Raw genomic sequence first — 26,463 nt, forward strand, 5'->3', positions numbered from 1 at the left:
ATTCTCCCATTGATGCGGTGAAGTAGTCCTGTGCCCTTAGCAGAGAAACACCCCCAAAACATAACATTTCCACCTCCATGCTTGACAGTGGGGACGGTGTTCTTTGGGTCATAGGCAGCATTTCTCTTCCTCCAAACACGGCGAGTTGAGTTCATGCCAAAGAGCTCAATTTTTGTCTCATCTGACCACAGCACCTTCTCCCAATCACTCTCGGCATCATCCAGGTGTTCACTGGCAAACTTCAGACGGGCCGTCACATGTGCCTTCCGGAGCAGGGGGACCTTGCGGGCACTGCAGGATTGCAATCCGTTATGTCGTAATGTGTTACCAATGGTTTTCGTGGTGACAGTGGTCCCAGCTGCCTTGAGATCATTGACAAGTTCCCCCCTTGTAGTTGTAGGCTGATATCTAACCTTCCTCATGATCAAGGATACCCCACGAGGTGAGATTTTGCGTGGAGCCCCAGATCTTTGTCGATTGACAGTCATTTTGTACTTCTTCCATTTTCTTACTATGGCACCAACAGTTGTCTCCTTCTCGCCCAGCGTCTTACTGATGGTTTTGTAGCCCATTCCAGCCTTGTGCAGGTGTATGATCTTGTCCCTGACATCCTTAGACAGCTCCTTGCTCTTGGCCATTTTGTAGAGGTTAGAGTCTGACTGATTCACTGAGTCTGTGGACAGGTGTCTTTCATACAGGTGACCATTGCCGACAGCTGTCTGTCATGCAGGTAATGAGTTGATTTGGAGCATCTACCTGGTCTGTAGGGGCCAGATCTCTTACTGGTTGGTGGGGGATCAAATACTTATTTCCCTCTGCAGAATGCAAATAAATTCATATACTTTCCACAATGTGATTTTCCGGATTTAATTTGTGATGTGCTATCTCTCACTGTTACCAATAACCTACCCTTCAATTATGGGCTGCTCATGTCTTTGTCAGTGGGCAAACTTACAAAATCAGCAAGGGATCAAATACTTATTTCCACCACTGTACATAATATAATACATTTGGTTTATCAGCTCTTTCCATGTGCTTAGATGGTAATGGATGCTCACACCACAGATCCTCAGGTTAGGAGAGACCATGAGCTCCATGTGCTGTGCCTAACCCCCACAGGAAGTTGCATGGGTGTGACCTCTCTAGGAAATTCACATCAGAGGTCACAGAGTAATCACAGAGAAATAATAGCTGACAGGCAATGCATGTAAAATACAATACATTATTCCAACAAACCCCTTCTCATGCATAACTGTCATGCAATTATTAATTCATACAAAGTCCAAGCTTTATTCGCAGATTCACAAAATGTTCTCTGGGTAACGGTTTGGTCATGATGTCAGCTGTCATCTCACTGGTGTGACAATAGTCTAGACTGATGACCCCTTCTTTCGCCAGCTCTCGCACGTTGTGATATTTTGTTGCGATGTGCTTGGTGCGTGACTGAACCTTGTCATTCTGTGACAGTCTGATGCAGCTCTGATTATCTTCCATTATCTGGATTGGTCTCTGTTCAGCTATTCCAAAATCCAGCAAAAGTTTTTCAATCCACATCAGTTCTCTGCATGCTTCTGATACAGCCACATATTCAGCTTCTGTAGAAGACAGACTCACAATACTTTGTTTATGACTGGCCCATGAAATTTGTACATTTCCATACATAAACACATATCCACTTGTGGATTTATAATCAGAATGATCCCCTGCCCAATCTGAATCACAGTAACATATTAGTTTTGGATTACTATTGGCTGAAATCTTTAATTTACAATCAATGGTACCTTTTAAATACCTTACCATCCTTTTAACTGCAGTCCAATCTGATTTGGTAGGTGAGCTGACCCTTCTGCTCAAAATTCCTACTGCATTTGCTATATCAGCCCTGTATGTGGTAGTCAGATATAAAAGCTTACCTATGGCTGATCTATATTGGATGTTATCTGGTAAAGGTTCTCTTACTGTTTCATCCTTCAGAAAATCAGTGATCATGGGAGTGCTTACAACTTGGGCATCTTGCATACCTAAACTTTCAATAAGCTCATTTATTTTCTGCTTCTGGCTTAGAAGATAAGAATTATAAATTACAAATTTGCTCCAGACTGTTGAAATACAAAACTCTTTATTGAACACATGCGCTTCAAAACCTGCTCATGTGCATTTTAAAATCTGTAAATACACACACAACTCTCTTCTGTCTTTCATACCCATTCACTCCTGTATCGTGTCTGCTTAGTGACTCTATAAGCGTTTAAAGTTTTATACAACTTGCTGTTTTAAATATTATTGCACTGCACATTATATTTCACATTTTACATTCCTCAAATAAATATCACAGTGTTACACAAAATTAAAGGCAAACATCCTTTGTAATTCTGCTGTCTTTGATCTTCCAGTTTCCCTTTCTTACAATGTCTATTTTGAGGGTTTGCAAAAAGTCTCCAGTGTTTTCCTCAATAAATAAATGAGTCTGCTTTCAATACTCTTCAGGCACTACGTTGGAGGAATGAGTTACTCATGATAAAATTTGCTGTGGTCCTTAACCAAACGTCGGTTCCTCTATGCAGGACCGCATTTCGTTTTCTTCCTCAGGAGGAACCACCATATCATCTACAATAATACAATTGCATTATCACTCTCTCAATTCTAGTTTCCAAATCTACTTATTATGCTTTAACTATTATATACTATACATAAATCTTCACTTACTTAAGCTGATCTGCTTGGCAGCCTGCCAGCATGAACCCTTCCTTCTCAGGTCAGAAATCAACTGCCGTGGCTCTGAATCAGGGTTGCCAGGTAGAAATTTTTTTTCCAGCCCAATCCAGGCCAGAAACCAGCCCAAAACCCGCCCAAACACAAACCACGCCCTGACACCCCCACCCCCGCTCGTCACCGGCCCCGCCCCCGCCGTCACCGGCCCCGCCTCCCCGTCACGGGCCCGCCTCCCCGTCATCAGCCCCGCCTCCCCGTCATTGGCCCCGCCTCCCACGTCATCGGGCCCGCCTCCCCCGTCATCAGCCCCGCCTCCCCGTCATCGGCCCCACGCCTCCCACGTAATCGGCCCCAGCCCAAAACGTCATAACCCCGCCCAAAAACGTCACTAACCCCGCCCCCGCGGCCGAAAAAAATCAAAAAGCCGCCCAAAAAGCCGCCCGGAAGCCCAAAAAAACAGCCCAAAAAAACCGCAACCCGCCGCAGGCAAAAATTTCCCGCGGCGGGTCGCGGAAAAACCGCCCAATTGGGCGGTAAAACCGCCCACCTGGCACACCTGCTCTGATGTGTTGTGAGAAGTAAAAACGCCCTGACTTATATTCTCCCAGAATGCCTAGCCTCACCTCCTTAGCTTAAAGAGACAGGCTCTTATATCCACTCTACTTCCTGATTTAACCCCTTAGGAGTCACTGTTTGCCACATATAAATATATCTCTGTTCTATAGTTAACAATCGGGAACTGATATTTCCTTCCCCCCTAAATCGATCAGGGGGAATGTGTATCAGTATCACACATCTTAGTTGTTCAATAGTGTGATTATGATCATACCAATGGGCAACTAAAGGACACATTATTTTTTTCACTCGAATATTACTTATGTGCTCTGCTAACCTATGTTTTAAAGGGCGTTTGGTGTGACCTATATAATATAATCCACAAGGGCACATGATACAGTATACAACTTGGGAGCTATTACAGTTAGTGTTGTGTTTTAATATGAAATCCTTATTACAGTGAGGTATAGCTATCTTTCCAGTATTTAAAGAATAACGGCAATACACACATCTTCCACACGGGGAATGTTTGCCTTGCTCCTCTCTCTTTCTTGATCTTTTCAATAATTCTCCCACATTAGCTTGTCGCCTATAAGCTATTTTCGGGCGCTCCCTGAACTCTGGGTGTATTGACAGAACATGCCAATGTTTGTATATAATACTGCTGATTGTGGGTGCTTTCTGAGAAAAGAGACTTTTTGCAAACCCTCAAAATAGACATTGTAAGAAAGGGAAACTGGAAGATCAAAGACAGCAGAATTACAAAGGATGTTTGCCTTTAATTTTGTGTAACACTGTGATATTTATTTGAGGAATGTAAAATGTGAAATATAATGTGCAGTGCAATAATATTTAAAACAGCAAGTTGTATAAAACTTTAAACGCTTATAGAGTCACTAAGCAGACACGATACAGGAGTGAATGGGTATGAAAGACAGAAGAGAGTTGTGTGTGTATTTACAGATTTTAAAATGCACATGAGCAGGTTTTGAAGCGCATGTGTTCAATAAAGAGTTTTGTATTTCAACAGTCTGGAGCAAGTTTGTAATTTATAACACGAAGGCTCCGGTAGTATATTTGAGTCCCTGATTGTACAATATAATAGATATACATATATACAGGGAAATGGCAGCCGCCGGATGGGATTCGAAGGCAGGGTTAACAGAAGACCGTGTAGCTGAATTGTTGGGAGGAGTACGCCTATTCTCTGGTGGTGTTCAAGAGCAGGCAAGCAATTGGGATGAAGTTCTCAGGGTTCATAAAACGCTGATTAGAGCGGAATTACATTCGGCGGCATTAATAGAATATTGTCACGCACAACGAGTCCCTCGTGGACTTAGAATTACAAAAGAGCCTAGATTTTTAGGCAATGATAAATATGTTGCCAGATGGAATACCGTAATTACGCAGTGTTCCCTTGATCTCATGCTACTTACAATAGATGCGTTACAGGAAGAAATACAGGGACATAGAGATGAATTATTTCAAAACAAAATGTTATCAGAGGTGTTCAAGACAAGGGGACATTTGAGGAAAAATTTGAAAGAACATAACTTAAATTAGAAGAATACACTGATAACCAAAGAGCTAGGAAGATTGCGAAATTTCGAAGAGATGAGCATGACTACACAAAGGGTTATGTCTACAGTTGGATGGATAAAAAACGTCATACTCGGAAAAATAAATTCGGTGGTAGAAAAGTACAATTTAAATTATCTTCTAGTGAATCATCAGGTGATGATGAAAGAGGTTATACACGTAGAAAAATAGAAGATATAAATGTATGTAAAAATTTAGAACAATCTGATAACCTTACCAGAATCTTTTTTAAGAATAGGAGATCAGGGGATCAATACACCAGGCGAATTAAAGGGAGGTATCAAAGGACCCAAAATCAAAAAGGCACCCAAGAAATAAATACAGTTATTAATATCTCGAATGACACATTGTCTCCAACACAGAAGGAGGTTTTGACTAAGGGATTATCTTTTGTTCCATCTAATAGATATGATGCTTTTGATACCAGGCGGGGCTTATATCGATTTTTCAGAGAATTAAGATTACGATTACATTTTGGCAACACAGAAAATGCTAACCAAGACCCCATACTCCCACGCACGGGTCATATTTCCAGATGGGTCCCCCCGGGAACAATAGATCCTATGATCCAAGCTTTTCAGAAATTGGTTTTATATGATCTAGCAAAATTAGAGGAAAGTAGGGGTAAAGATTGGAGTAATATATCAGGCCTACAACGCCGAAGCATTCAAGAGTTAGCTAATAATGATAATATAGTAATTCAAAGGGCAGATAAAGGGGGATCCGTGGTGATTATGGACAGGGACAAGTACAAACAGGAAGCAAATGGACAGTTGGGTCAGAACCAGTATTACACATTACTGGATAATGATCCCACGAAACAATTACAATCTGAGATAGAAATATATGTAAATGAAGCGGTTATGAAGGATATTCTTACAAAAAAGAAAAACAATTTTTTGTGTCATCCTAGTCCTAACATTCCGTATATTTATTTTGTCCCTAAAGTCCATAAGTCCACCACCGATCCCCCAGGTCGTCCAATAGTATCTACTAAGAACTCAGTATTAGAAACCATTATCTAAATACATTGATATGATATTAAACCCATGGTTTCTAAACAGATTCATATGTAAAAGATTCTATGCATTACATACAAATACTTGAACAGCTGGAACCTGCATTGAGAGAACAAGATTTGTATATGGTAGGTTTAGATGTAATAGCACTTTACACAAATATTCCCCAAAACAGGGCTATACAGATAGCTTGTGAGCACTTTGAAGCTCTTCATATCCCGAGTTCTAAAATTGAAGTATTGACACAACTATTAAAATGGGTTGTGTGTTGCAATTATTTCAGATTTGAAGGACAATTTTATAAACAAGTGAAGGGGGTCGCTATGGGGGCAAGTGTGGCTCCCTCATTGGCATGTCTTTATATGACTCAATTCGAGAAAAAATATGTGTATGAGTCTAGATGGTTTAGAAATATTGCTTCTTGGAAACGATATATAGACGACGTCATAATGCTTTGGCATGGCCCCATGGCAGATTTGAAACTATTTCTGGAATATTTAAATAATGTGGATCCCAATATAAAATTTACTTCTCGCATAGCCCAGAATGAAATAGAATTTCTTGATATTAAAATAAGCAGAACCCTGGAAGGAGGGTTTGCGACTACTATCTTTCGCAAACCCACGGATTGTAATGCTCTGTTACATTATCAGAGCTTTCATCATCAGAGTTTAAAAAAAGGGATACCGGTGGGCCAACTATTGCGTTTAAGACGGTTATGTTCTACCACCTCAGAATTCAAAATACAAGCGGGAGAAATGATAGAAAGATTTAGAACTCGAGGTTATCCTATGAAGATTCTTAAAAATGCTTATAAGAGAGCACTTTATGCTCACCGCCCCTGGTTAATGTTACCAAAATTAAAATCAAAATCTCCTTCAAAAGTGCTGGCATGTGTCATTCCGTTTTCTCAGAAAGCACCCACAATCAGCAGTATTATATACAAACATTGGCATGTTCTGTCAATACACCCAGAGTTCAGGGATGCGCCCGAAAATAGCTATAGGCGACAAGCTAATGTGGGAGAATTATTAAAAAGATCAAGAAAGAGAGAGGAGCAAGGCAAACATTCCCCGTGTGGAAGATGTGTGTATTGCCGTTATTCTTTAAATACTGGAAAGATAGCTATACCTCACTGTAATAAGGATTTCATATTAAAACACAACACTAACTGTAATAGCTCCCAAGTTGTATACTGTATCATGTGCCCTTGTGGATTATATTATATAGGTCACACCAAACGCCCCTTTAAACATAGGTTAGCAGAGCACATAAGTAATATTCGATTGAAAAAAATAATGTGTCCTTTAGTGCCCATTGGTATGATCATAATCACACTATTGAACAACTAAGATGTGTGATACTGATACACATTCCCCCTGATCGATTTAGGGGGGAAGGAAATATCAGTTCCCGATGTTAACTATAGAACAGAGATATATTTATATGTGGCAAACAGTGACTCCTAAGGGGTTAATCAGGAAGTAGAGTGGATATAAGAGCCTGTCTCTTTAAGCTAAGGAGGTGAGGCTAGGCATTCTGGGAGAATATAAGTCAGGGCGTTTTTACTTCTCACAACACATTCAGAGCCACGGCAGTTGATTTCTGACCTGAGAAGGAAGGGTTCATGCTGGCAGGCTGCCAAGCAGATCAGCTTAAGTAAGTGAAGATTTATGTATAGTATATAATAGTTAAAGCATAATAAGTAGATTTGGAAACTAGAATTGAGAGAGTGATAATGCAATTGTATTATGTAGATGATATGGTGGTTCCTCCTGAGGAAGAAAACGAAATGCGGTCCTGCATAGAGGAACCGACGTTTGGTTAAGGACCACAGCAAATTTTATCATGGAGTAACTCATTCCTCCAACGTAGTGCCTGAAGAGTATTGAAAGCAGACTCATTTATTTATTGAGGAAAGCACTGGAGACTTTTTGCAACCCTCAAATAGACATTGTAAGAAAGGGAAACTGGAAGATCAAAGACAGCAGAATACAAAGGATGTTTGCCTTTAATTTTGTGTAACACTGTGATATTTATTTGAGGAATGTAAATGTGAAATATAATGTGCAGTGCAATAATATTTAAAACAGCAAGTTGTATAAAACTTTAAACGCTTATAGAGTCACTAAGCTAGACACGATACAGGAGTGAATGGGTATGAAAGACAGAAGAGAGTGTGTGTGTATTTACAGATTTTAAAATGCACATGAGCAGGTTTTGAAGCGCATGTGTTCAATAAAGAGTTTTGTATTTCAACAGTCTGGAGCAAATTTGTAATTTATAACACGAAGGCTCCGGTAGTATATTTGAGTCCTGATTGTACAATATATTAGAAGATAAGAAACCATCATTTTGTTTCTCAATTTCTATACAAGATAGTATGACACATTACCAAGTTCTTTTATCTCAACATTCAGGTTTAAATATTTTACAATGTCCTTGTACTCTTGCTCACTTTCGCTTGCAATGAGCAGATCATCAACAAAAGCTAAAATGTATGCATATTGACCATTTCTGCACCTAGTGTACAAGCATTTATCTGCTTCACCTTGCTTAAATCCTAATTTGTCAATATTTCATGCAATTTGTCATTCCAACATTTTGCACTTTGCTTTAATCCATAAAGACCTTTGTTTAATTTACACACTAGCTGTCTTTGTTTTGTATTTATGAAACCTGTTGGCTGTTCCATGTACAAGTCTTCAGTTATATCTCCATGAAGAAATGCTGTTTTCACATCAATGTGGTTGACTTGCATGCCTTTTGAGACTGCAATGCTCAGAAGTGTTCTAATTGTCGTGTGTTTTCACTACAGGTGCAAACACTTCATCAAAATCTTCTCCATATTTTGAAGATATCCCTTTGCGACTAATCTGGCTTTATATCTTTCCACTTTTCCTTGTGCATTCCTTTTTTAACTTGAATACCCATTTGCATCCTATAGCTTTCTTGCCAGGAGGTAATTTTGTAAGAATCCAAGTATTATTTTTATCCATGCATCAATTTCTTCTTGTGCAGCTTTACGCCATTCAGCAGCTTCTTCTGCTGGCATTTTATCAATCTCATCCCATGTTAAGGGCTCTTGAGCTTCTGCTGACTTTGTTAGGTAAGACAGTCTTGGGGGTGGAACACCTTTGTTTTCCCTGGATGAGCGTCTGACAACAGGTTGGTCCGACCTTTCCGCATCCTCTAAATCTGAGAGTCCTTCTCCAATTGATTCCCCTTCTCCAACTGTACTGTCTCCTGCAATGATCCTTTCTGTGTCTGCTTCCTCTGCCTGTTCCTCGTTAGATACAGATGAGTTGCTTTCAGACATCTGCCTTGGTATGGCATTTATATACACTGGCATGTCTATTATGGTTCTAGTTTCATATTCTGGATGATAAGGCTCATCTGGGATAATCCAGCCTTTATCAACCCTTTTGTTTTCATCAAAATATGTAACATGTCTTATGCAACAATGCCAGTTTTCAGATTCAAAATTCTATATCCTTTGTGTCCCTGGAGCATAGCCAACTAAAATGCCCCTTTCTGTTGTGGAATCCATCTTATGCTTCTTTGCTTTGGTATATGAGCATATGCTGTACTTCCAAATGTTCTTATGTGTGACAGGTTTGGCTTCCTACCATGCCATGTCTCATGTGGTGTGCGCTCAGTGCCTTTAGTGGCATTCTGTTTTGTAGGTACACTGCTGTGAGAATGCTTCCCCCATAGTCTTTTAGGGAGATTGCTATCTGACAGCATACATCTGGTCATTTCCACAAGTGACCTAAATTTTCTCTCTGCAACAGAATTTTGCTCTGGTGTATAAGCTACTGTTGTGATATGCTGAATGCCTTATTGTTCTAGAAATGTGCGCATGCTTTGTGAAGTGAACTCACCACCATTGTCGGTCTGAAGAACCTTTGGTTTTCTTTCAAATTTATTGCTCACCATGGCTACGTATTTCTTCAGCATGTCTGTGACTTGACTTTTTTCTTTCAGCAAATAGGCCACACAATATCTAGAGAAATCATCCAAGAATATTAGCACAAATCTGTTATTTCCCAATGATGGGATATTAAACGGTCCACATAAGTCATGTGTATTAAGTCCAGTACTTTATTACTCCTATTTCCTGTGTATGCAGGAAATGAGGGTCTCACACCTTTTTGAGTAACACAGTCTATGCATTTCTCCATTTTACCAGTATCTGCACTTATCTGAATGCCTGTGGCAAGTTGCTTACTGTAAAGATCCTGGATCACCTTAAAATCACGATGTCCCAGGCGGCGGTGCCAGATTTCCAGACTACATTTACCATCATTCTTCCTTACTTGCGCCAGATGTGAGGCTTCACCTGAAATGCTCAGTTTATAAACATCATTATGCATAAAAGCTTCAGCATACACTTCATCATTTTTAGAGATTGTGCACTTACTGTTTTCAAAATGAATCGCAAATCCCTTCTTATCTAATGTAGATACACTAAGCATATTGCAAACTGCTTGGGGAATATACAAGACATCACTTACAGGAATTTCTTTAACTTCATTAGACACTTTGCATTTTAAGAATCCAATGCCTTTTGCTTGGATCTGAGTAGTCCCTGCATTTGCAGTTTGAAGAATACCTTCTTCTAGACACATTTCCTGAAAGAAATCCTTACAATTGGTTAAATGGCATGTGCTCCCTGAATCCAAAATCCAAGTACTTCATTTGAATTATTATTTACCATAGTCAAGATTGTTTCTACCATTAGAAAGCTCTTATGTTTATCATGCTTGGAAAATTCTTTTGTTCCATTGGCTTAGGTGAGCTAGAGGGGTGTTTTGTGTTTCCTTACACCATTTAGATACATGTCCCTCCTTTCCACATGAATAGCAAATCAGCTTGCCCTTGGGTGGAGTTTTCCCATAGCTCCGCCTTCCTCTATTCTTTGCCAAGAAATTTGTTTCATTTCTCTCTGACTGTCTTTGAGAACACATCTCCTCAGAATCATTAATTATGCATTCCTGCCTCAGTTTTGATGCTGCCTGTTCAAAAGATTGCCCTTCAATGGCTTCATTTACAGACCTAAAAACATCAAACTTCTTTGATAGTGAGGTAAAAAGAAATGCTCTTTTCAATGCATCACACATGGGAATTCCAGAAAGTTCTAGCTTTTGAAATGAAGACATAAGATGCATAATGTGATCATTACATTTACTTTTATCCCTTAATTTGGTCTCATTCAACTCTGCTAACCAAATTGGTTGCTGTTTTGCATATGTAGTTGCATACATAGTTCTTAGTTTATATAAAATTTCACTTGCTGTATCCTTTGCCTCCACCAATATGGCTTGTTTCTCTGAGAGAGCTTCAAAAAACATGCACTTCACATAATAGTTTGCATTGTCCCATTCAGCCATATTTTCAGCTGTTCTGTTTTGGTCTAAACATATACTTAATTTCTTTGCTTGAAGGAGACATCTGAATCTTAGTTCCCACTGCTGATAATTAAATTCAGTTAATTTAGGCACCCTGAGAGAGTAGAAAAATGGTGAATTTCCTCCCTCAGCCATTTCTTAGCCTTCTGTCTGCTGTTTAGTGTGTGGGGGGAGAGAGAGACAGACTGAATCTTTCTTTTAAAACTTAAGAGAAAAATTTGGCTTTTTCACTGCCTGGTAATATTTCTCCCTTTTTCAATTCCTGGGCTGGGCCCATAACCCTTTTGTTGGATTATTTGTAGTACAGTAAATAATTAGCAGATTTTTATACACACAGCTTCAGCTTTAGAAATGTTAATTTCTTTTCTTCATCTCTCTCACATACACCCCAGAATAATTCACTGCTGAGTCACTTTAAAGTTGAAGTAACAAAACATCTGTTTACTCACAGTTTGTAGTTAGATTATATTCAGACAGGCTTATATATACATAATATAATACATTTGGTTTATCAGCTCTTTCCATGTGCTTAGATGGTAATGGATGCTCACACCACAGATCCTCAGGTTAGGAGAGACCATGAGCTCCATGTGCTGTGCCTAACCCCCACAGGAAGTTGCATGGGTGTGACCTCTCTAGGAAATTCACATCAGAGGTCACAGAGTAATCACAGAGAAATAATAGCTGACAGGCAATGCATGTAAAATACAATACATTATTCCAACAATATGAAGGCACAAATTGAACTAGAAACCTCAAGAAGTCAGATTCTGTGTATACAGCAATACTAGAAATATAGAAACTGATATACAAGATATCAGAGATGCACATTTGCAAAGCTGACATATTCCAATTAATAAAATATAAAATATTTTTCTACCTTTGTTGTCCAAGCATCTTTTTCTCATTTGTTTTGGTCCCAGTGTCTCTTTTCTTTTCTTTTTAATTCTCTTGCCAGAATTTCCTGTCTACTTCATGTCCACTACCCATCTTCTTTCGGTGTCCCTTATTTGTCCTATTCAGCATTTCTCCTCACATGTTCCTCATCTGCTTTCTCAATGTCCCTACCCCTGTCCCTACCAAAATGTCAAGCATTGCACCGCTGTGTCCCTGTCCCTATGTTCTCTCCATGCCCACCATCTTTTTTCTGTGCCCCGTCCCATCCCTTGTCCAGCGTATCCCCTTTCTCCTTCCCTCCTACACATGCCCCACTCGGGGACAACATCTGTCCCTTTCCCCTGGCCCCCCTTGCAGTCCAGTATTTTTCTCACCCTCCCTCCCTCCATATGTCCAGTGTTTCATCATCTTTTCCCCCCATCACCTGGTCTGCTATCTCTTTTCATCCACTTCCCCCCTCCCACACTGTGGATCTAGCATTTCTCACCCTCTCTGGTCCTGTCTCTCACTTTATTCCCTCCGCCTGCTCACCCCCCTGTAAATGTCTGGAAAACCATACAAATGTAAAGTCATTTCTGTGATCAGCGTTCAAAAATCTATATAAAACTCCCAATCTTATTATTATGGAAACAAACATCATGTTGTCCAGTAGAACCACTGTCCTAGAATATCTTATTTGTCGTGCATGCCTCTCCCTACACTCCAGCAGCAGCACAAGTTAATGGTTGATTTTTTTTTGTCTACTAGATTGAAAGCTCTGTAGAGCAGGGACTGTATTGTATATGACTGTCCAGTGCTACATACATCTGATGATGCTTTAGAAATAAGTCACATATTCATTACTCAGCAGTAGAAATGATATCTTGTCCAATCATAGTTCCACATAGCATAATACTTATTTGTTTGAATCTTATTGGACCACAGCAGTGACTCTTTACATATGAGCATATAAGCCCATAGTTCACCTGCCTCCTCATTGGTCCCTCTCTTTTTATCTCTTATTATGAAATATTTAATTATAGTCTTTTATCAATAGGACTTTTAATATCAACACTTATCTTTAAAATATGCAGGCCATTTAAAAATAAGTGTTGACATTCAAAGTCCTACTGATGAGTTTTATAATTAAAGATGTCATATTAAGATATTAAAACGAGAGGGACCAAGCCCACGGTGGGCTTACCGCCGCTTAGTAAATGGATTCCTAAATGTTTTTTATTATACATAGGTTTTTCATGCATGTTAAACTTGCTAAGATGGGTGAATCTCCAGAAGATGCTTACTTTGTAAGAAAGGATTAGATGTATGCGGACATGATGGCTGGCCAATGGTGCATGATTTTAATTGACCATTATGTGAAGGCATTGCATTGAAAGTCTTGAAATAGTGCAATGACAAAGTAATACAGATGTTTTCTTGCCTGGTTGGGTGTTTATTTCAGTGATTGAAAGAGATGAAGATAACACACTTTCACTTGTTGAACTGAAGCCACCAAATCCCTGGGAAGCTGAACCCCAAGTTCCAGAGGACCTGGCATTTGGGGAAGTACAGGTAAAAAAAAAACAGTATTATCTTCATAGATTTTCCATTACAGTTGGATTTGCTAAGCCAGAAAGTGAAGAAAATCTGAAATATCCTGACCTTTCAGAAGATATAAGAGGTCTTTTACTAAGTGGCGGTAAGCACAACGTGGGCTTACCACTCACTAAACTGGAAGTACTGCTGGGCTACCGCAGCAGCCTGGTGGTAATTCCCACCCCCAGCGTGCACCATTTCTTGCGATATAAAATACTTTTATTTTTGTCGCACCGGTGTTTACCTGGTGGTAATCGTTTACCACTGGGTTAGCGCTGGAGCCCTTACCGCCACTTCAATGGGTGACAGTAAGTGTTCCTCCCCCAAAATGGCCATGTGGCAAGTGCTTCACTTGCCACACAGCCATTTCTTTGAAAAAACCCCCAGCGTTTTACCTGCTATGGTAAAAGAGGGGCCTCAGTGCATATCAAAAACATGCCTCCTTTACCACAGCTTGGTAAAAGGATCCTGTAATGAGTAGTGATGTAGTCCAGATCACCATGTCATTTGGAGCCACGTTCTGTAATAGATGGCACAGAGAGAACCTGTGTGTGTGTGTGTGTGTGGGGGGGGGGGGGGGGGGGCGTGTTTTTCTTTTGCTTTTTTCTTTTCTCTCTGTTTTTGTATTTTTGTACAACTCTTGTTAGATGAAGAGCTTCCAACCAGAGATAAGCTCTCTAAGGGGGAGAAAGTGAGCCATATCATTTTCCATTTCCAACCATTTCCTATTTTATGGTGTTAATAATATACACTGGCAATAAACTTTATATTATGATTTAAGCATATGTATATTTTGTATGGCCATTTTTAGAATTCGTTAGCTGTGGTTTATTTGTATGTTTCATGATTTCCAATGTTCAAACAACACAAGTTTTTCTATGTAACACTAAAGACCCTGTTTACTAAGCTGTGCTAATGGCGTGCTAGTGTTTTTAGCGTGCGCTAAATGCTAAAGACGCCTATAGGAATATATGGGCGACTCTAGCGTTTTAGCATGCGCTAATTTTAGCATGTGCTAAAAACGTTAATGCACCTTAATAAACAGGGCCCTAAGTGCAAATATGGACTTAGATTTACATTTTACAGTGTAAAATTTAATGTAATAGATATGGAAGTGTTTTCTGATAGTCTACATGAATGAAAGACTAATTTGTAAATTATGAATGCAGATATTTGTTTTACACATGCTGTAGACAGGTGTATAAAAGTTGATGTTCTGATTACTAAGCCACGCTAAAAAGTGGCCGGCGGTAGATTAGTGCATGGGTTCCCGCACACTCCAGCCACTTTTAGCGTTGCTCTAAAATGGTCAAAATTCTATTTCTGCCATTAATGGCCACATGCTAATTTCCAAATTAGCATGGCAGACATTACTGCCTGAGCCCTTACTACCTCCTATTTAGAAGGCGGTAAGGGCTCACATGCTACTCATGTGGTAATCAGGTAGTGTGAGGCAATGTGCCAGCGCTGCCTGATTACTGCTGAGAATGACCCCACCCACACGCTATTTTCTAGGATAGGAAATGGCATATGGCAAACACGGAACTACCGCAGGATGCCTGGGCGCGCCTGGCAGTAGTGCTGTTTTGTGACTTGCTACCTGTGCGGTAGTCCTACCATGCCTTTGTAAAAGGGACCCCTAAGTGAGTTACTTTTTATTTATTTATTGCATTTGTATCCCACATTCCCCCACCTATTTGCAGGCTCAATGTGGCTTACATAGATTGTTAACATTATCGTTTCAGGATATCAGATACAGTTAGTAATGTGTAGCGATCAGGAAGGGAAAAGAGAAGAAGGAAGAGAGTGATTGGGGTAGTTATAGAAGGTTTTAGGATTATGTTTATTAGATTCTTGATATACCATCTTTCTGTGGTACAACCAAAGTGGTTTACATACAGGGCTGGATTAAGGGAAATGGGACTTGATATACTGCCTTTCTGTGTTTTTTGCAACTACATTTCAAAGCGGTTTACATATATTCAGGTATTTGTTTTGTACCAGTGGCAATGGAAGGTTAAGTGACTTGCCCAGAGTTACAAGGAGCTGCAGTGGGAATTGAACTCAGTTCCCCAAGATCAAAGTCCACTGCACTAACCACTAGGTTACTCCTCCACTAAGGCCACTGATGCCCTAAGCACAGCCCAACAATGGTGCCCCTTGGCCCTTCCATTGCTTAACTGATAAGACATTAAGGACCCTGTTTACTAAGGTGCACTAGTGTTTTTAGAGCATGCTAAAAATTAGCACCCACGAACACTAGAGATTCACACACGCCTCTAGCACGGCTTAATAAACAGGGCCCTAAGACTCATGGATCAATGGAGGGGGAGGGGAGGGCAGGGCAGGGGAGAGAGGAGGGTTGCTGGACATGGAGGGAGGGCAGGGGAGAGAGGATGGTTGGTGGACAGGGGGAGGCCAGGGGATACAGGAGGGCTGCTAGACATGGGGGGAGGGCAGGGGAGAGAGCAGGGTTGCTGGACATGGATTGGGGAGGGGAGGGCAGGGGGGAGAGAGGAGGTTTGCTGGACATGGATGGATGGAGGTGAGAATTATTACATTTTGCAAAACACAAATCTCGCCCGTTTTAACGGCTAGTTATACAATAAATAAGATAGTAAATATAATTTAAAAACAACAATATGTAAAAAAGATAATAAAGATAATTAACGTCCTTAAATAAGCTTTCTTAAACAGTGCGGATTTCAGTAATTTTCTGAAATTTAGGTAGATCTGGGTAGATTTTACTGATTTGGGTAAAGCATTCCAGAGTTGTGTGCCTATAAAAGTGAAATTGGAGCCATAAATAGATTTGTACTAAAGACCACTACAATCTGGGTAGTGTAGATTCAGGTAGGATCTTGAGTGACTGGATCTATTTCTAGGTGGTAAATCAACCAGATTGAGCATATATTCTGGAACTTCCTGATAGATTATCCTGTGAATTAAGGTGCAGACCTTAAAGGCAACTAGTTCATTAATGGGATGCCAGTGCTGCATTTCACGAAGGGGCTTGGCAGGTTCGAATTTAGATTTTCCAAAGATCAGTCTTGCCGCAGTATTCTGCGCAGTTTGTAATTTATTGAGTAGATGTTCTTTGCAGCCTGCATATATAACGTTGCAGTAGTCCAACTGATTTAGAACCATGGATTGTATCAGATTGCAGAAGACATCACGGGCAAAAAAAGGTTTTATTCACTTAAGTCTCCACATTGAATAAAACATTTTCTTGTGGTGTGAGTTATTTGGGTCTCCAGTGTTAAATGTCTATCGATTGTAATTCCTAAAAGTTTCAGACTGTCCGAAATAGGGAGGGAGAGGTTGGGAGTAATTAAAGTGGTAGGATTATATTTGTTATGCTGGGACAATAAAATGAATATGCTCAGTGTTCTTACGACTAAAATTTAGGCGCACTCATTTAGGCCACCTAAAACCAGACCTAAATACCTGCGCCTAACTTAGGTGCAGATCAAGTGTATTCTATAATAGTGCATATAGTTTTTGGAAATGCACACGACCCACCCATTCCACACCCATAGCCATGTCCTCTTTTCAACTGCACACATGAGAATTTACACGCACCACATTATAGAATATGCCTAGAAAGTTGTGTGCTAATTCTAATTAAAGCCAATTAGTACTACTAATTGGTTAATAGGTACCAATTATCAGCACTAATAGGCACTAATATTGTACGTGCAATTTGGTCATGCAGCCAAATCAGCATGCACAACTTAAGGCACCCTTTACAGAATTTGGGGGTCATTGCACTTAAACTCCTGGATTCTATATATGGTACTCAAAATTGAATAATGAACCAATTAGCGCTGATAATTGGGCACTAATAGTGAAGTATCAATGCTAATTGGTGGCAATTAGAATTTATGCATGCATCTTGATACTGTATTCTATAAAGATGCATGCGTAAATTCTAGTGCATGAGAGCCTCCCCAGCCCATTTGTGATCTTCCCCGCCTGCCTCCCGCCCCCCCCCCCCTCCGAAATTTAAAACTTCATACCTGCTTGGGGTTAAGGGAAGGCGGCATCGGTAGCGACACAGCACGTCAGCAGCACCAGTGAAAAGCGTGCTGGCTCGGCACGCCTTCAGCTTCCCTTCGTTCTGTCTCTCAAGCTCTGGTCCCGCCCAGATAGAGAGCAGCAGAATCAGAGACTGGACCAATATGGATAGAAAAACAAAATCACCAGACAACAAAGGTAGAAAAAAATCATTTTATTTTCATTTTAGTGTTTGGAATATGTCCAATTTGAGAATTTACATCTGCTGTCTTATTTTGCACTGGGTATACTGGAGCTGTAACAGCTTACAGGAATGATTTATAATGAAAAAAAAATCATGTTATTTTTTCCTCCTATACTTATGATTTCCTCAGTTTCTCCATGTCTGGGTTGTATGTCACTACAAGGGGAATTCTGTCTGTAGCAGATTTTCCCTGTGGTGTCCAAAAAAATTGACTTTTTCTGGGAAGTAGTCAATTTGAATCTGATTGTAGGATGGTATGTATTGAAGGAATAGTAAAATTGTTTCAGAGTTTCTTTCCCCTCCGTCCAACTCATAAAAATGTCTCAATCAGTGATGGCTGTATACAAACATCTATATACAAGAAACCCACAGACAGATGCAGCTACCTCCACAACTCCAGCTTCCACCCTTCACATACAAAAAGATCCATTATTTACAGCCAAGCCACAAGATACCACCGTATCTGCTCGGACCCAGAGGATAGAGACAGACACCTTGAAACCCTGACTGCATCCTTCAAACAGAAAGGCTACAACCCCAAAATAATCTCCAAGAATATTGCCTCCTCCCTCAAAACACCCAGGGAAAATCTGCTACAGTACAAAGAAAAAAAAGCCACAGACAGAATTCCCCTTGTAGTGACACACAACCCAGAGCTGGAGAAACTGAGGAAAATCATAAGAGACCTACAGCCACTACTTCAGGAAGATGAATTACTGAAAGAGATATTCCCATCCCCACCAGTGCTGGCCTTCCGACAGCCACCAAATTTAAAACACAAGCTGATCAGAAGTAAACTTCCAACACAGACGGAAAAAGAAAAGGGCACGTTTCCATGTAACACAGCCAGCTGCAAACTATGCCAAAACATTTCACAAGACCCCACAGTCATTCACAAAGGAAATATATTCAACATAAAAGACTATTTTACATGCTCATCTTCCAATGTGGTATATATCATTCAGTGTAAGAAATGTAATGAAGATGCTATATTGGAGAAACAGGCCAGATGCTTAATACAAGATTCAATCTGCACAGACATCACATGAAAATAGCCGGTGCCAGTCAGGCCCCCACCCCTGTGAGCCAACACTTCACAAGACCAGAACACGGCACCAGTGATTTCACAGTAAGAATACTGAAAGGTAATTTTAAAACAATACAGGAACGTAAGACCTTTGAAATAAGAATGATTGAATATTTTGACACCCAACAAACAGGACTTAATAAGGATCTGGGTTTTCTAACCCATTATAAAACATAAAGCTGTATTTCTCTGTTTATTTCTCTGTTTATTACCCTCCTCTCACCTACCAACACCCATTCTGTTAGAATATCAATGAAATGCTTTGATGTCCCCATGCATACTCCCACCCTCCCACTCTGTCAGACTGTCAAAGTAATGCTTTGATGTTTCTCTCATATATACTATCTGCTACCACATTTGCTTATTTCCGATCTGAGGAAGAAGGGCAACCTTCGAAAGCTAATCAAGAAATGTATTAAGTTATGTCCAATAAAAAAGGTATCATCTTATTTTCTTTTCCATGTTTTATTTGTTTGATTTCTACTGGTGGAAGCTGAAATTTGTGCTTTGTCCTGTTTGTCTCCATCCCTTCCCCTCCCCTTTGAACAGGAGTTGCTTCTCCCCCTACCCCGTCCACCTGTAGATGCCCTTCTTGGGCCTATCTTGTAATCCCTAGCAGTCTAGGCGTGCAATCAGGGCAGGAATGATCCTCAGTTGCTTCTGCCATTGCTGGCTCTGCTCTCAAAATGGATGCCATGACCTCTAGTGGGATTTTCACAAGACTGCTGCAAGAGGTCACGAGAGCCATTCTGAGAATGGAGCTGACATGGGCAAGAATGACTGGGGATCAGTCCTGCCCCGCCTACACCACTAGAGCACCAGGGAGTGTGAGGTAGTCTTGGGGGGGGAACTTCTATTTACATTCTGTTTGTTTTTGTGTAATGTGATTGCAAGTAATGCAGTTATGATCTTGCATAGTAGTTTATAATTAGGGCTGTAACGAATAGCACCCCCAAATAGTAACATAGTAACATAGTAGATGACGGCAGAAAAAGACCTGCATGGTCCATCCAGTCTGCCCAACAAGATAAACTCATATGTTTATACGTTACCTTGATTTGTACCTGCCTTTTTCAGGGCACAGACCGTACAAGTCTGCCCAGCAGTATTTCCCGCCTCCCAACCACCAGTCCCGCCTCCCATCACCGGCTCTGGCACGGACCGTATAAGTCTGCCCTCCACTATCCTCGCCTCCCAACCACCAACCTCTCTTCCCCCACCTGCTCCGCCACCCAATTTCGGCTAAGCTTCTGAGGATCCATTCCTGCTGCACAGGATTCCTTTATGCATATCCCACGCATGTTTGAATTCCGTTACCGTTTTCATCTCCACCACCTCCCGCGGGAGGGCATTCCAAGCATCCACCACCCTCTCCGTGAAAAAATACTTCCTGACATCTTTTTGAGTCTGCCCCCCTTCAATCTCATTTCATGTCCTCTCGTTCTACCGCCTTACCATCTCCGGAAAAGATTTTTTTGCGGATTAATACCTTTCAAGTATTTGAACGTATGTATCATATCACCCCTGTTCCTCCTTTCCTCCAGGGTATACATGTTCAGGTCAGCAAGTCTTTGTTCATACGTCTTGGAACGCAAATCCCATACCATTCTCGTAGCTTTTCTTTGCACCGCTTCCATTTTTTTAACATCCTTCGCAAGGATTATTCATTATTCGTATTCAGCCACGTAGTGATTTAACTTCGAATACAAATAATCCGGGGCTCTACTGTGCTAAATCCTACTGAAATAAATACTTGATCTCTGATTTCATGTTGCTTCTTTTATTATTTGTTATGTTAAAGCTCAATGCCTATTATTCGTATTCAGCTGAATAATACTTTTTTTTATTTATATTTGGTTGAATAGTAAAATATGCTATTCAGTACAGCACTAGTTTATGATAAATAGATTGCTCCAAATAAATGCTTTTGATACAAATGTTTAGCAGGAATTTAAGTATGTAAATTTGATAATCTGCTAAGAAATTAGCCTCTCTGTGGAGATATGATTTCAGTTGTCACTCCAAATGTGGCACAATGTCAGACATACCATCCAAAATACCGAGTCTGACTACGCCTCTGATTCCTTTACCTTATTTTAATAAGAATCTATATTATGTTTGTCCTTAATCAGTTTTATAACTAAAATAAAAAACAGGAAACATCTCAGTTCTACTTTCTCTTGTTAGTTGTGTACAGTTTGGGTAAGCATAAAAAGCTGGTAATCATGATTTTTTTTTACACGTTCTCACAAAATTCCTGTCTCAGAGGATATTTAACTACATCTGCATTGACTTGGAACCAAAACGTGCCAGACATGTTCAGAAGTCCTTGTTAAAATGGCTCTCCCAGTTGTCAGCCTGTGGTTGCAGTTCCTGGGGCTAAAGGGTAATAAACTCCTGTGGGTTTTGCAGAGGGCTGCTGACTGCAAGCTTTGACAATTCAAAGTGAGACTCATTGGGTCACATTTTTACAACCAAACTTAGTTTTTGGCTTCAGATGAAACCAGGCGATATATTTCAGTTGTGGTTTCGGTTTAATACTCATCCTTCTACCTTCTAGTAACATAGTAGATGATGGCAGATAAAGACCTGTACAGTTCATCCAGTCTGCCCCACAAGATAAACTCATTACATATGATATGTAATACTTAATATGCATACTTGATCTTGATTTGTCCTTACCATTTTCAGGGCATAAACCATAGAAGTCTGGCCAGCACAGTTCTTGTTCTAAAATTTCTGAAGTTAATTTTGAAGCTCCTGAAAAGCTACACTCCAGCCTACCCAATTCTATTCAGCCACGATCAGGGCATAGACTGTAGAAGTCTGCCCAGCATTGGCTTTGCTTCCCAGTTACTGGTGTTGCCACCCAATCTCTGCTAAGCTTCTGTGGATCCATTCCTTCTGTCACGGTCTCAGGCTCTTAGCAAACTGTCATGGACTCAGTAACAACGTGAGCTCTGGGCTGCTGTTCAACAGTAACAGCAGGCAAAACTCTCCAACCAGGACTGGACTGAACAAGCAGGAATGGAGCAGACTAGAAGTGCAAAAGGACACAGGCAGAAACAGACTAGAAGTGCATAGAGCACACAGGCTGTACTAAAACACAAACCAGGACTGGACTGAACAAGCAGGAATGGAGCAGACTAGAAGTGCAAAAGGACACAGGCAGAAACAGACTAGAAGTGCATAGAGCACACAGGCTGTACTAAAACATAAACCAGGATTGGACTGAACAAACAGGACTGGTGCAGACTAGACGTGCAATGAGCACACAGGCAGAAATAGACCAGAAAAACACAGAGCACACAGGCTGTACTAAGACACAAACCAGGACTGGACTAGGCAGGGAACACAGGGACAGAACTAAGTAAAGCCAGAAGAGAAAACACTCAAACGGGCGGCAAGGCCAACCTGGAACCGATGCACACAGAGCCCTCTCTCATGCAGGCCTCAAGCCCGAACGGGAACCTAAACACAACAGCAGAACAAAAAAGAAACTAGTCCGAGCTCTAGGTGAGGCAGACTAGGCAGAGGTCAAGGTGAGGCAGACTAGGCAGAGCTCAAGGCTGGGCCACATGGCCACACAAACAAACAGCAGAATAAACAGGCAATAACCAAGACAGAAGTGATAACACTAGCACACAAACAAACTGAAGAACTAAGGCAGAAATGCTAACCGTATCACACAGACAAACAGAACTAAGGCAGAAGTGCCACACAGGCACACTAACTGGGAAGCAAGACAGAAGTGCTATTCAAGCACACCGACTAGGAAACAGGGCAGAAGTGCTACATAAGCACACTGACAAACCTTAGAGACCTTTGGCTTTGCAAAGGCTCTGAATAAATGTCCTCACCTTTCTTGTGAGGGCCTTCACTGATGATGTCACGACTACAGGAAAGGGGCTTGAAACACACTAAACACCAGAGTAAAGCTTGGAACATACAGGAAGTGGCAGCAGAGGCAACAATACAAAGAAAAGAACAGTCTGGAGCCACCTCTGAAGCTGACCACCGGAAGACAAGGTGAGACTGAAAAGTGGAGTCACAACTACAGTCGTGACAGCTTTTAAATAGGATTACATTGTGTTTATCCCACGCATGTTTGAATTCCATTACCATTTTCATCTCCAACACCTCCTGTGGGAGGGCATTCCAGGTATCTACCACCCTCTCCATGAAAAAATTCTTCCTGACATTATTCCTGAGTCTGCCCCCTTTCAACCTCAATTTTATGTCCTCTAGTTCTACCACCTTCCTGTCTATGGAAAAGGTTTGTTTGCAGATTAATACCTTTCAACTATTATTATCATTTTTTCAAATATAGTCATGAATGTAAAATTTTGCTGACTTCTGAAAAAAAGCCAGACAATAGCAGTCCCAACCTCTTGAGTCCTAAGTACATCTCACAGAGCCCCACTAAACATGTGGACACAAAGTATTTGCAAAGTTTGCCAATGGCTTAATCTTACCCTGCCCATGGCACGTAGAGATAGTTATGGAGGGTTAGTTTGGGGGTGGGCAATTTGTGGGGTGGTAGGACAGTTGCAGGGGGGTTAGTTTTTGGAGATGGAGAAGCAGCAGTTTGGGGGTGTTGTGTCAGTTGTGGATAGTGTAGTTTGAAGGACAATGGAGTAGTTGGGTTAATTTTTGTGGGTAGGGCAATTTGCAGAGTAGTGGGGTCATTGAGGGAGTTTTGTGAAGTGCAGCAGTTTGTACGGGTTAGTTTTAGGGGCAGGGTAGTTTGGTATGGAAGTTGCAGGGGATACATTTTGAGTGTAGGAGCAGTGTGGCATTTGCAGGGGGTAGTTTTAGGGAATGGGAGAGTTTGCAAAGTGGTTTGGCAATTGGTGGGGGGTAGTTTTTTGGCTATGGGGCCAGTGAGGGGATAGTATTCTACGGGTAGGGGCAATTAGTGGGTTTGGAAGAGTAAAGAATTCCACCTTTTAAACTTCCTTGCTCTAGCTGCTACATTTCACTGTATCTAAGTGTGGGGACAAAACAGATTTACACTGCCTCCTAGAGGACACTGCAGATAGGAGCACATAACTTGTTATAGCACTCTGGAAACCACACTTGTGATTCCTGATTTACAGATCCAAGTCCATAGCCCCGGTTGTACTGACAAGTAACAGACACAAGGTCCAAGTATTATAAAAATAAAATAACTTGTTTATTTAGCAGAAAATAATTTAGTAGGAACATGAGAGCAATGCACAGATGCTAGATTACTTAGGGAAAAGGAAAGAATACCTGCCAGGCAAGTTAGAGGAAATGCACACCTAGTACCCTAGGCCCATAACTGTTGGACCGACTATCTCCAGCACAAGAACTGAAACAGTTTTAACCTGGCCAGTGAAGAAAGTCCATCTCTCGGATGCTGGAGTAGGAGAGCTGGCGGAAAAGCTGGCAGAAGACGCTGTCAGGACAGCTGAGCAGTATGACTTTCTCATGGGTCCTGGACATGCAGCAGGTGAAGGCTGGCTGGAACTCTGTGTGTGGTGTCCATCTCTTGGGAGAAGCAGGGAAATGCAGGGATGCCCTGCAGGTTGCTGAGAGGTCTTACGAGCTGATGAACTGTGAGACACTGGCAGCTCGAATCCAGTTGTCACAAGATAACCTCTTGCTTCCCAAGAGGCTCCTTATATTTAGTTCTTAGAAGAAACTGTGACCCCCCAAGGATTACCACAACTGTTCCAGATGTTTTGGCTCTGCAAACCCCAAGAGCATCTTCTTTTATGTAAAGTGTCTGGGGTACTGTCCTTGATTTGGGTACACACAGTTTCTTGAGGCAACAAAGCATGAACATTGCTTCATACAAGTAGGCCATAGGCGTCTTTCTGGCCGCTCAGTGGCCTTGGTGAACTAAGTCAGAGTTTGTACTGACTTTTAAGCCAAGTCTGTAATATGTAGTGCAATAGACTCTTGCAGGAGTCTTTTTTTTTTTTTAACTAGGTCTGTATTGTAGTGCTACAGTCAAGGGTTTTACCCCACATAAGTTTCTATGCTACTGAAACTGGAAATCCTTTTCCCATAGAAATGCATAGGCCATATTTTCGAGGACTCACTGATCAGGAACTTCTGGTTCAATTTGGCCCCTTTTCAAATGCAATGTGTCTTTTTGCCATTTTCCCACATGCCAAGTTTCAGAAGCTGAAATTCTCTCTCTCATAGAGATGCATTAGGCAATATTTTTTTTTTGGGGGGGGGAGGGAGCGTATATCTCTGGAACCCCCAGTCCTATGTGACCCATTTTTGAACTCAATTGTGTCTTACTACTTTTCTTCCCTCATGCTAAGCTTTATCCCATTCCATTCAATATCTGAAGAGTTATTTTGCCCCTAGATGCACAGAACCTAATCCACACCATTAACATTAACATACCTCAATCCTTCCCCCCACATCTTTTCCTCTTGTTCTTCTCTATACAATTGTGTTATTCTCTGTGATACTTTGTACCCATACATTGTGTTATCTCTGTGATACTTTGTAACCACACATTATGTTATCTCTATGACACCTTGTACCCATACATTGTGTTATCTCTGTGATACTTTGTACCCATACATTGTAAGCCACACTGAACCTGCTATCAAGCGGGGTATAAATGCTATAAATAAATAAGACACAAAGACATTCTTGACTTTTGTATGATTCTTTCCAACCTCCATTGAGTTAGAATGAGTGAAAATGAGTGGCACAAACCTGGCAACTTCCATGAGGAGGTGTTGGCACTTCTATGTGTAAGTGGCACCACTCATAGGCGTCTGAACAAGGGGAGACACCGGTGCCATGGCACCCCCAAAAGTTTTCTTCCCTGTCTTTCTCGCTTCAATGTGTTTATTCCTTAACTTCACTCCCCAAGGGTGGTGACTCTATCAGCTGCATAATAGACACTATGCAGTGGGCCAGTGCAGGACCTTGAGCATCTGCACATGTTCAAGGCCAGCTGGCTTCATTCCCCTCCAAAACAGGACATTCAGAGAGGATGGGAGCTGGCAATACAGCTGATAGAGTTGCCGCCCCAAAGGAGCAAGGTAAGAGAATAAATGCCCAATGGCGGCAGGACGGTAGAGAAGGAAAGAGATGCTGAAGGGAAGGGGGAATGCTAGACATCATGGACTTGGGGGGTGGGCTAAGTTAGAATGGAATAAGAAAGATGATGAAGAGAAAGGGGAGCAGGAGGGAAGAAGAGAGATGCTGAAGGGGGAAGGGATGGAAAGAGATGCTGAATGCCATGGGGAGAGGGCGAAAAAGAGACATGTTGGAGACGATGGGGGGATGGAAGGGAGGGAAGAAAGATTCTGGGGGGGGGGGGTGAGAGGGAGGGAAGGAGAGAGATGC

The 26,463-nt window shown here is 41.2% G+C and overlaps 1 protein-coding gene across 1 annotated transcript in view; it reads left to right on the top strand.

Annotated features, from left to right (window-relative positions):
* The window catches only part of LOC115476024 (cytidine monophosphate-N-acetylneuraminic acid hydroxylase-like), a 362,006-nt gene that overhangs the window by 181,965 nt on the left and 153,578 nt on the right, over nucleotides 1–26,463 (top strand). Inside the window, 1 exon segment of the mRNA XM_030212136.1 lies at nucleotides 13,635–13,744. Within this exon segment, the coding sequence (XP_030067996.1) occupies nucleotides 13,635–13,744 (110 nt within the window).

Source organism: Microcaecilia unicolor, chromosome 1 (genome assembly GCF_901765095.1).
Source record: "Microcaecilia unicolor chromosome 1, aMicUni1.1, whole genome shotgun sequence".
In the NCBI taxonomy this organism is placed as follows: Eukaryota; Metazoa; Chordata; class Amphibia; order Gymnophiona; family Siphonopidae; genus Microcaecilia; species Microcaecilia unicolor.